This window comes from Dunckerocampus dactyliophorus, chromosome 1 (genome assembly GCF_027744805.1).
Source record: "Dunckerocampus dactyliophorus isolate RoL2022-P2 chromosome 1, RoL_Ddac_1.1, whole genome shotgun sequence".
Classification (NCBI taxonomy): domain Eukaryota; kingdom Metazoa; phylum Chordata; class Actinopteri; order Syngnathiformes; family Syngnathidae; genus Dunckerocampus; species Dunckerocampus dactyliophorus.
The window spans coordinates 7,896,879-7,909,093 of NC_072819.1; the positions used below are offsets into that span (position 1 = coordinate 7,896,879).

General features: G+C 40.2%; 1 protein-coding gene across 4 annotated transcripts in view; it reads left to right on the forward strand.

The window, feature by feature from the left end:
• Positions 1-5,623: 5,623 nt before the first annotated feature.
• LOC129181118 (methyl-CpG-binding domain protein 5-like) overlaps positions 5,624-12,215 on the forward strand; it is a 40,571-nt gene continuing 33,979 nt past the window's right edge. Inside the window, exons 1-4 of one of the 4 annotated variants that reach the window (XM_054775831.1) lie at positions 5,624-5,773; positions 5,846-6,030; positions 8,233-8,812; positions 11,873-11,975. In XM_054775831.1, coding sequence (XP_054631806.1) covers positions 8,700-8,812; positions 11,873-11,975 — 216 coding nt within the window. In that variant the 5' untranslated portion in view covers positions 5,624-5,773; positions 5,846-6,030; positions 8,233-8,699. The remainder of the gene's footprint in view (positions 5,774-5,845; positions 6,031-8,232; positions 8,813-11,872; positions 11,976-12,215) is intronic. The other 3 variants (XM_054775847.1, XM_054775837.1, XM_054775856.1) reach the window with 3 other exon arrangements.

Consider the following 12,215-nt stretch of genomic DNA (forward strand, 5'->3'; position numbering starts at 1 on the left):
ATACAGTTTTGGATCATTGTCCTGCTGCAGAAGCCAAGTTGGTTTCAGCTTGAGGTCACCAACAGATGGCCGTACATTCTCCTTCAGGATTTTTGGTAGACAGCAGAATTCATGGTTCCATTTATCACAGCAAGTCTTCCAGGTCCTGAAGCAGCAAAGCAGCCCCAGACCATCACACTACCACCACCATGTTTTACTGTTGGTAAGATGTTATTTTTCTGAAATGTGGTGTTACTTTTATGCCAAATGTAATGGGACACACACTTTCCACAAAGTTAAACTTTTGTCTCATCAGTGTATTTTCCCAAAGGTCTTGGGGCTCATCAAGATGTTTTCTGGCAAAATTGAGTTGAGCCTTAATATTCTTTTTGTTCAGCAGTGGTTTTGGTCTTGGAGCTCCATTTTTGCCCAGTGTCTTTCTTTTGGTGGAGTCATGAACACTGACCGTAACTGAGGCAAGTGAGGCCTGCAGTTATTTGGATGCTGTTGTGGGGTGTTTTGTGACCTCTTTGGGTAATTTTGGTTGGCCGGCCACTTCTGGGAAGGTTTACCACTGTTCCATGTTTTCGCCATTTGTGGATAATGGCTCTCACTGCGGTTCGCTGGAGTGCCAAAGCTTTAGAAATAGCTCTCTAACCTTTTCCAGACTGATAGTTTTCAATTAATCTCAGTTAAGTAATGTTTTAATGGCGGGGGGCAATCGCTTTTCCACACAGGGCCATGTAGGTTTGGATTTTTTTTCTCCTTTAATAATAAAAAGTTTAATTTAAAAATATACATGTACACACACACATACCCTGTGTATATATATATATATATATATATATATATATATATATATATATATATATATGTATACTGTACATATATACATATCGGCCAATACACCTTTAATTGTTTAATTGTTGATGTCTGGTTATTGACAAACACAAACCTGTCTATAGCGGTCACTAAACGGCAAAGTGGCCGCTACAGGCAGGTGGCCGTTATAGACAGGTTGGCGGCCATTTTGAATTTGTGTGCGCACATATTAACATGTCTGTGATTAGAAGCTTGTTGTCTTTGCAGATACATATAATTATACTGTTACATGTTGACCAGTAGAGGGCACTGTGGGACTGCAGATAAAAGTTGTAAAGCACTACTAGGTTAATGAACTGCTGTTAATAAAGCGATTAAAGTGCATCGCAGACGTGAGTCTCTCCTTCCCCACGACAACGGGCATTACAGTATTGACCAGTGCACATTGTCTCACACCAGGAAATAAGCGGTGTCACTGTCTGCAACAAGCTCCAAAGAATGTGAATTGTGAATGATTGTGACTGAGCTACTGTAGGACTCAGTAATTAAAGTCTACACACGACGGCTTCATTGCTTAAAAAACAAAACTTTTTCGTGCATGAAGCTTCTGCTTCAGTCGGCATTTTGGCCGCTATATGCGGTCAGATATTGACCAAGGGATACAAAATGGGTGGCCGCTGGCCGCGTTAAACAGGTGACCGCTATACACAGGGTCTACAACACGCGAATTTTCTGCGGGGGATTTTTTTTTTCAGTGGCCGCTATAGGCAGGTGGCCGTTCTATACAGGTGGCCGCTAAGACAGGTTTGACTGTGTACACTTCCTCGATTGACGATTATCAACATTGTGTGTGGAATACGCTGTTTACGTTTAAATGAGGCGTAACCTTTGTGGGAGTTTGGCCAGAGTACATGTTTTGGATGCAGCAAAATACATCTGGTACACAATGTGGTGTTATACTTGGGGGATCACCGAAACATAAGTTCCACCATTTTGCATTATTTGTTTCATTGTCTTTGTCACAAACTTTTTCATGTCACAAAATAACGATGCGGAAACGGGCTGAAATTGACATCAGATCGTGTTTTATACAAGACAGGCACCAAGAAAATATTCCATCTTGTAGCACATGACACACAAAGTTAGCAAGAAGTGCACACAGAGTGCTGCTGCTGCTGTGTGTGTGTGTGTGCTCCCTTGCGGCACTGCCTCACCTCACCTCACTGGGACAAAGAGACTGAATGACTGACAGGAGGTTTCACTCACTTAATTCATTTTGCTATAAAACCAACATACGTACCCAGGTGTTGAGACAGATGCACAGAGTGAAACCTCTCATCGTCCAGCCTGCTTGGTAGAGAGAGAGGAGGAAAACAAACACGCGTGTACATGTCAATATATCGAAGCCGGAAAAATGATCGAGTTTGTTTTTATTAATCGTGCGATTAATTGATTTTTGGATTATCGTGACAGGCCTAATGTTTGCCATTTAGCAATGTTTCTTGTGCTGCGTTACCTCTCCAGTCAGTATAGAAAAATATTTTGTTCCTGTTGCTTATATGATAGAGCCAGGCATAGTCGAAGCACAAAAGCACACCTTGTAACACACAGTGCGCATAAAACACTAAAGCACAAATGGATAGTGCCCTGATTGAAATCTGAAAATGTGTGTCATGCAGATGCACAATACATGGGAAAAAAAAAAAAAGTTTATTTGTGGCAAAGCATTCTAATTCCCTTTTCTCCTATTTACTTAAATTATGCAAGACATCGAAGTAAATGCCATCTTGACAGACAGAGCAACATTTTTTTTTGCAAACAGATTCATGTATGTTAAAGTTAACAGTATTGCTATCTATGCATCGAGTATTTTACGGTTGCTCATGTTAGAAAAATATTCTTGGGTCATTAGGCTGCTCTGATGTGAGATGTGAAACGTTTCTACCCTATTAAAGTCAGTGTTCTAAACACGTTTTGTGGTTCTGTATGATAGCTAATAATATTTCTTTAGAATCAACTTAATAAAAATGGATGGCATTTAAACAATTGAATTGATTTGACAAGGCACATTTTTTTTAAGTACATTTAAAATGGGTTTAATTGGATTTACTAAGACAATTTCAGTAATATCTACTCAAAATAGTTGAGGAGTTACATAATATAATTTATTTGACTATACTTAAAAATTATTACTTCACTCAACATAATCAAAATATTTAGTTTGTTTAAATTATTTCGTGCAACCACTTACAATAATAAAATGATGTTCATGCAACAAAACATTTTTTTTCAGCACATCTGGTGTAAAAGTAACGCTGTATTTCAGAAATAGAACATCGTACCAACAATAAGATACAGTATGGTGGTGGTAGTGTGATGGTCTGGCACTGGTTTTGCTGCTTCAGGACCTGTTTTTCACAATCTTTATCAAAATGCTGCCACTTGCAACTTTCTTTGGCTCCATTTGGGGTAATTGAGGTGAGTAACACTATTGAATTGAAGAAATAACCCATGACGAGACAGGAAGGGGGTGTCCGTGTTGATCTCGCTGCTACATCGTGTCTTTGGGAACAGTCACATCTTCAATGAAGGTAACAGTAACCTTAAATCAGGGGTGTCCCAAGTGCGGCCCGGGGGCCTTTTTTTTTTATCGGCCCGAGACACAACAAAAAAAAAAAAAACAGCAGCTAAATGGAAAATTCAAAATAAAGTCATGATATTAAGAGAAAAAAGATGTAATCTAACAAAAAATGTCGAAATTTTACAAGAATAACGTAATGTGAGGAAAAATTATGTCATTGTATTAGCTTAAAGTTTAAATAAATACATTTATTAATTAAATCAATTAAAATAAATATATATTTTTTAAATATACTTTTTTGGAAAATTAGGTGGAGAAAAAGTGTGAAAAATGTTTCAAGAATAAAATAAATAAAAATAAGATGTAATTTTACAAGAATAAACTTGTCATATTATGATGAAAATAATCTCATTTTAGTAGCATTGACCTGAAATATGAATTTTTTTTTTTTTTAATATTATGTGAAACAAACAAAACAAAATAAAGTTGTCAAAAGAGAAAATTTGGTTGGGAAAAAAATTGCAATATTATGGAATAAAGTACAAATATTATGAAAAGAAAAGAAACAAAGATTATTTAAGAAGAAGTTGGAATATTTTGAAAAAAAAAAAAAAACAGCAAGAAAGAAAGACCAAAGTTTATGCCAATAATCAGTAACTTTTTAGCCAAAAATTCAACCAGTCTGACTGTGAAATAAATACCTTAATACTGGACAGTGCAGGTGAAGTTTCCTAGATTCCCGTTGTTTTTTGGAAGGGAATTGGGTATAAATTAATTGTGGATATAAATAAAAAGGAAACAAGAATTAATGCAAATGCATTCACATTTTATTTGAATCAAGTGCAACCAACACTTCAGGTTGAATTAACAATGAATTGAATTAACTGTGATTAATTCTATCTGATAAAACATGGCAGAATTTGACACTTCATACACTTCTCTACCCCAAGTATTAAAGAAGTTAGAGCAAATTTCATACCAGGAAATAGTGCCGTTGGTTCCCTTTGCTTTAACGTTGAGTCAAGACAAAAGCTGTGGGCCTTGGCAAGTACAACGGTACTACAAAATATATAATAACTTAGGCTGTGACTTTTGTTTTAAAAGGAGCCTTTTACATTTTCTTGATAATCAGAAGTCCAGGGAAGAAAATCAAGTGTCATAATTTCCAAGTAGGCCTAGCACTCGCAGTGCAGCAACATGTTGTATTGGTTTCCATGGGGCAAAATTAACAACTTTCTCACCATCAGATTTGAATGAAATTTCATGTGCAGGTAGATATTAAAGTGAGTTTATATCCTACGTACCTTTTGTCTTGTCCTGAAGCTCTGATACATGAGTTTCAAAGGCTTAAAGTTGGACTTAACTTTCGAAGCACTCGTATGACTCGATGTGGTCCAACATCCAGTATTAAGCGTGGGGATGACATCACAGGCAGACTGAATCGAGCGGAGCGTCCGAGGTGTAGGACGTCTCGAGTCACTCTTTACAGGGCAAAAACTCACAAACTGGTGCTCTTTGGAGAGGATCTGTCGGTTCCGTTTATTCAACTCCACATGTGCCAACCACACTGTAACCCTTGGTAACCACAACAGTCAAAAGGCGTCATCCGTGCGCCCCACTCAACAGGCATGACTAATCAACTTACGCCAAATCAAACTGTTTCACGACTAACATTTAACGTCTTTATCATTCTAAAAAACACACACATCCATATACAGCAAAACCTGCCGTGCTTAAATCCAATGCTTTATTTCCTAGTAGGGATGCAAACCATTGATTACCTTTTAAACAATGTTAAATCGATATATGTCATCCAGAATGGCAACTTGCCGAACACAGATCAACGTAGTTGGATCATTGGAATATAAATCGATACATGGATGTCGTGGCTGAATCGTTACACTCCTATTGGAAAATGTGTTGTGTTAGTGGTATCAACATTTCAACTATTTCTTGTTTGGTTTTGCTTCTTTCCCCATTTTTGTTGGAGTTTTCTTCAACAAGCTGCGTGCGGCAGATGGCCCATGGGCCGCACTTTGGACACCCCTGTCTTAAAGCATTTTACTCAATAAATGGAAGAATCTGACGGAAATGTGATCTATTTCTTACTGATCCTCTTCATGTCTCCTCACTACTTATGTATTTGAATTCCACGTAGAGCTTTCTGTGTTTCGAGGGAGCATCACCTCTCCTGTCTGCTGGCTGGTGCCGCTACGCATGCGCGGTATAGCTCTCCATCATTTCCAATATCCCAGTGTAGGAGAACCAGCAGAGGCAGAGAACTAATGGGTATGGTTCTTTTTTCCCCCCTTTTCCGTAAGATAAGAAAACAAACGTTGGTTTCCCCGTTGACTTGTTTTGTCAGCAATGTGCATTCGCTTCAATGCTTGGGTAAGAACGGAATGTTTGTGGATTTGACGCGGACATTACCGCTCACAGCGTCTCTCTTCTCTCTCTGTGCAGACGCAACGGCTTGGCACGGCTAGCTAGCATGCTAAGCTAACCCTTGCTAGCTCGGCCTGGCCCCGGCCTTACGTCGGCTCCCTTGGCTCGAAGCCCGTCGCGGGCGCAGCTGCGCCTAACGTCGACATTTTGCCCCCTCGGAATATGAGACGTGTGTCTTCCATCCCAACCCCGGCGACTTTTCGGTAAACGTATACGTTGTGAACGCTTCCCAACCTACACCCAGCTGCCATTTTTTGGAGAACAAGCTAGCTGGCTAACGGTAGCGAGACAGCTGACGCTTGGTATGCTAACCTCCAGCTAGTTGGGTAGCTGTGACCACTGCATCATAGATCACAGCCAGACGAGAATTACCGTAGTTTTATTGACACCAGTCTGCTTTGGTCTTATCATTGCATCCAAAGACAATTCGGAGACGACAACAACTCTTAACGAGGTGTTTTAGTGCAACACCTGGCTGTGTCGATAGACAGGCAGGCTAAAGCTAAATTGCTGCTGCTTGTCACCTTTGAGCGCCTGTGGTTGGTTGTGTCCTCCAGATGAAGTAACATGTTGACATTTGTGCATCACCACCTTTTGAGGACGAATCCAAATGTTAGCTGAGCTTCACTCTAAATCAGCAGTGCTTGATTCAGTACTCTGGATGTTTGTGTCTTCCTCTGGCTTGTGCAGGTGATGAGCCACTACCTGATGAGGCAGTCTTTATTTTGAACTAAACACGGAAAGGTACCAGCTGTAAAGCCAGTTGCAGTCAGGGGCAGTGTCTCATATAGAACAGTACGCTGCCTAGTTATTACTGTCGCTTTCATAGGAGATCAGATACTTGACCATGCTCTAGGATACGGTAGCAACTCGGCAGTTGATGTGTTGAGCTTTGTGATTTCTGACTGTCTGTGAGGCCGTGAACGTGACATGCGTCCCAACGGTGTGTGCGTGTGAGGACAGGAGTTTGCTGATGTTGTTTTGGCATGGTTGCCTGTTTAGTTTTTGGACTAAAGAGATTGTTGATCTTTATCCTGAATGTGTTTTGCGACTGATTAGACCAAAAGTGCGTCCGATATCGGTGGGCGTTTCTCCTGTCTTGGAGCTTTTTGTGATGTTTTGACAGTGTTGTGCTGTCTCAAATTTGTCACAACTTTATCCCCTCCCCAAAAAAATTACGACTTTAAAACGAAAACATATTTTTTCTTTAATATTTCGACTGTATTACCCCGCCTTTCGCCCAAATCCAGCTGGGATAGGCTCCAGCATACCCTCACGACCCTAGTGAGCATAGAGGATGGATGGATGGATTTCAACTGTATGATACTAAAACGACAATTTGTTTTTTCATATTACAAGTTTATTCTTGTAAAATTGTTTTTTTTTTTGTTGACATAATGAATTTAGTTTTATAATTTTTACTTTATCCTTATAAAATTTCAGCTGTTTTTTAAAAATGTTCCAACTATTTCAACATCTTGTAAATGTTCTTGTTGTATATATTATATTTTGACTTTATTCTAGTAATATTCTAGTAATATTACTAGTAAAATTTTGACGTTATTCTAGCAATATTAATAATTTTTGCCCAACCTAATTTTCCAAAAATTGCAACTTTGTTTTGTTTTGGTTGTGTCTCAAAATATCACGACTTTAAAAAGAATTTACATTTTTCTTTAATATCTTGACTCTATGCTATGAACATGGCATTATTTTTCCTCAAAATATTGCAATTTTATTCTCCTAATTTGCAACTTTTTTTATGACATTTTTCGTTTTCATACTTTGACTTTATTCTCGTAACACGTGTTTTTCCGCTACCCAATTTTCTGAAAATTACAGCTTTTGTCATTGTTTTGTTTCTCATAATAAGACATAACTTTTTTTCTGGAATATTTCAACCTTATGCTACTAAAATGACATTATTTCTATTCTTGTAAAACTATGACTTGTCATTAGAGTTGAAATTTTTCTGTTAATAATTACACTACATTCTTATAAAATGACTTTTCAATATTTGCTGAGGTTTTTTTTGTGTTTGTGCCGGCCACAAATGGCACCCGGGCCGCACTGTGGTCACCACTGGTCTAACCGCTGCCATGGCTAGCACAGCCCACCTTACCCCCACCTTCTTTGTAGGTGTGTTATGGGCTTTGTTGCCAGACACTCGAGTTATGAGTCAGCACACTAGCGGTTGCAGGGACGCTTTGTCAGTCACAGCATTTCCAAACAAGCAGCAGGGTAAAAGTGGGCAGGATGAAATGGTGGTAGACATGCTAATAACATGGTATGATACTAAACAGACTATAATGTGTGCTTTCCTCCCTGACCAGATGAACGTTTAAAGAAAACAAAGCAGTGAATGTTCCACTGTTTAATTGCTTTTACTTGTGCTACCTGTACAGGAACCGTGGGGACACCGCAACCCAGCAGCCTCTGGGAAGCAACATGTTGAACTCACCCTGCTTGTTCGTCTGAGGGACGTGAATCCGCTGCGCAAAAGCCAAATGGTGCAAAAAAGTTGAGCGTGAGAAAGTTGCGTGTGTGCAGGGCAGCGTCGAGCACGCCAGTTCCGGATTTTCTCCCCGGGTGGGATGACTCCTGGTGGCAAGAGGCAGTAATGGACGTGCGTACGTTCAGCACCGGAATCATGCCGCAGCTAAAAGGGTAGGGTCGACTGTGAGCTCGCCTCACCCTATCCCCCCACGCCCCTCCCAAAGGAGAGTCCTTCGCTGAAGCTGCCCTGCCTGTTATGCCGGGCCTCTCACCTCCGCCACGGCATTAGAAGACAAACATGACGTGTGTTGCAAAGACTTTGGTGGATGTCTGATAGAAGTACCCTTGAGGTGTCGCGTGCAAATCCAGTGGAGCCATGAATGGCGGAAAGGACTGTGAGGCGGGAGATGAGAGGCTGACTGTCCCCGTCCAAGTCCCCATTGGCTGGCAGCGCAAGTGGGAGCATGGCGGTGGCGTCATATATATCAGGTAGGAACCATTTAAGAACAGAACATTACGTTATTCTCAACGCCTTCTCAGCTGTCATGGTCCAGTTCTGGATGAGTTTCTGTTGTTATCTTGCTTTTTTTAAAATATATATATATATATATATATATATATATATATATATATATATATATATATATATATAGTATTTGCTAGTAGTTGCATTTTGCACATTTGTATCTTAATGAGGTTTTAAGTAGAGCTACAATATGCAAAAACAAGAAGGGGGAGTGAGACAAAAACTATGAGTTTGTAATTAAAAAAAACCCAACAAAATACTGAAATAGGTTGTTTATCACCTGATCAAAAGTTTAAGACCACAGGCTATAAAAGCCAAAATCAGCTCAAAATGTTCATTTTCTGTCAGGCATTCACACGGTCATGCCCTCCTGATGGCTAAAGCTAAGAAGATTTCTCTTTTTGAACGTGGTCGAATTGTCGAGCTGCATAAGCAAGGCCTCTCGTAGCGTGCCATTGCTGCTGAGGTTGGGAGCAGTAAATCAGTCATTCTACATTTTTTGAAACATTCTGAGCATTATGGGACAAAAAAGTCAAGTGGGAGACTCAAAAAAAATCACACCTGGGCTGAGCCGGAGGATCCAATTGGCTGTCCATCAAGACACAGGTCTTCGACCCAAATGAATCCATCAGACGACATCTGCGGGAAAAGAGTTTAAAAAACAAAAAACTAATTCAAAGACCTCGTCTCCTTCAACGTTTAGACTTTGCCAGGGAGCATCAAATATTGACGTCGGGACGTTGAAAGGTGGAAAAAAGTTTTATTCTCTGATGAGAAAAAATGTAACCTTGACGGTCCAGATGGCTTCCAACGTTACTGGCATGACAAGGAGATCCCACCTGAGATGTTTTCTACCTGGCACAGTGGAGGGGGGTCCATCATGGTCTGGGGTGCTTTTTCATTCAGTGGAACACTGGAGCTTCAGGTTGTGTGGGCTCATCAAACGGCGGCCGGTTACGTGCAGATGTTGCAGCGGGCATCCCTCATGACTGAGGGCCCTCGTCTGGGTGGTAACAGCTGGTAACCACTTGGAGCAATGTTCCCACTAGCCTCCTGGAAACACTCGCATCAAGCATGCCCAAACCCATTTTAGAAGTGATTAACAAGAACGGTGGAGCTACTCATTACTGAGTCCTACTGAGAACATTTTTTGTTCTGGTTTGGAGAGTTTTTTGTTATTTTTTGAGCGATGGTCTTAAACCTTTGATCAGCTGATAACCTATTTCAGTTTTTTGGGGGGGGATGGGGTGGGGGTTAAATTATCTCCATTATAATCTCCAAATGTTGTTTTGACCAATTTTAACTTAATCTATATTCCAGTATGTACTGTTTTCATCAAGCATCATTTATGCTGGACTGTCAGCATGTACGCATTTTTTGTACGTTGCGCACATTTTGAACCTTGAATATGCTGATCTTCACGTACGCATTTTGTTGCATTTTGCCAATTTCAGTTTCATTCAGAGGGGTGGACAGGCAACCGCCGCATCAACACTTGCAATAAAAATGAGTGTTGCAATGCATCGATTAGTTCCAGCTGCAATGACACTCCCCTTCTTCTCTCTTTAATAACCATCGTTCACTCGTTACGGAGAAAGCTAAGAAGCTAAATATTCTGCGAGAGTTGTGGTTGCTCACACCGCTGACGAAGAGCTATCAAAGTGATGGGCGTCCAAAGTGTGGCCCAGGAGCAATTTGCGACCCATGGCTCGTTGGCATGTTGTAGAACTCAAACAAAAAAAGGGGGGAAAATGCACATTGTCATTAGAAAAAGCAGCAATGTTCATATTATGGGTGTCACGAGACACTCAGTTCACGAGACGAGAAGGTACATGAGATTGAGGACGGGACAAGATTTTAACATTACTTTTCAGAAGAGTACAATGAAAAAATATGCAACAGTATTATATTGCAATCTACTAATTACATTTTTACTACGTTACCTTGCATTGCTTCTCATGAGGCTACACTCTCATGCACTGTGTGTACGCTAGTGGCCCTGCCTCCCCCCACCGAGACAAAGAGGCTGTACAGGTACAGGCTGTACAGACTGACAAAAGGGCTCACTTTGTTCATGCCGCGCCAAGGTGCCTGTTTGGAGGCGAGAAACAAGGAAAACAGACACACATGCACATGGCAATATATTAAGGTGGGCAAAATTATGGAGCTCATTTTCATTTATCGTGTAATTGATTAATTAATTATCGTCCCTGGCACCCCCCTGACATTTTTTAAAATTATTTATTTATTTATTAATAACTGAAATACAAAGCTTAGTCTGAAAATATGTATCATGGATTGTTTAGCTTTTTATTTACTTTTTTTTTTTTTTTACAAAATTAAAAAAAATTATATAAAAATATCACAGTGGGTGATTTAAAAAAAAAAAAAAAAAAAAGTGATATTTAAAAAAATGCATTTGTACACATAAAGGCCTCCTCCAAATAATCACCCTACCTGTAGTAGAGGCCTGGTGCCTTATGTAGAATAACTAAGCACCCCAATCCACTATATGAGGAAATTCAGCATCCCCCTTTTTTTGTCTAGAGACCTATTTGGAATTTCTAGATTGCACATTTTAAAGTTTTTCATTTAAACCCAGTGTTACTCTACCGCTACAGCTTAGACGTAGATGTGTGGGCCTTCTCGTGTCTTGTTGAACACCAACTGTGTACTCAGCAGCCACAATAAGCCAAACAGTTGGCCAATGCCGGGTTTAATTTGGGTGTTGGAAAGAATCCCATCTACGTCTTTGACCGTGGCCTGAAACTGTCACTGTGCACATGCGGTCACTCGTGGTTTTTTTGTGTAGTAAGAAAGAACACGGCTGGACTTGTTTGTGTTACTGCAAGAGGTTTCATCCTCAGGGCGTTCGATGGTCCTATGTAGATGTACAAATATGAATGTGTTTGACAGTATACGATGTATGCATGTATGGAACTATGGGCTTGTTTGGAACTGATGTTTCAGTATATTCAGTGTTCTCTTCTGAAATATCAGCTGTATATTTTTTCTGTGCACAGTCCCAGTGGCTCAGTGCTGTCCAGCTTGGAGCAGGTGAAGACCTACCTTCTGACAGATGGAACCTGCAAGTGTGGTCTGGAGTGTCCACTCATCCTCCACAAGGTACTACTTTGTCGTGACTGCGTCAAACTCGATAGATTGCAACAACCTCTCATTTGACATTAAATCTCAGCATAACTTAAAAAAAACATCCAACATTCTGCGTATGCTGTCACACTCAATGCAAGTGGTTGAATGGGCAAAGCTGCATATGTCGGTGTGTAGTAAGAAACAGTACATTCTACGTCTGTCATGGAAGCCAGTTGTTGTCCTCCTTTTTCCATTGAGGGCCACATATTGAAA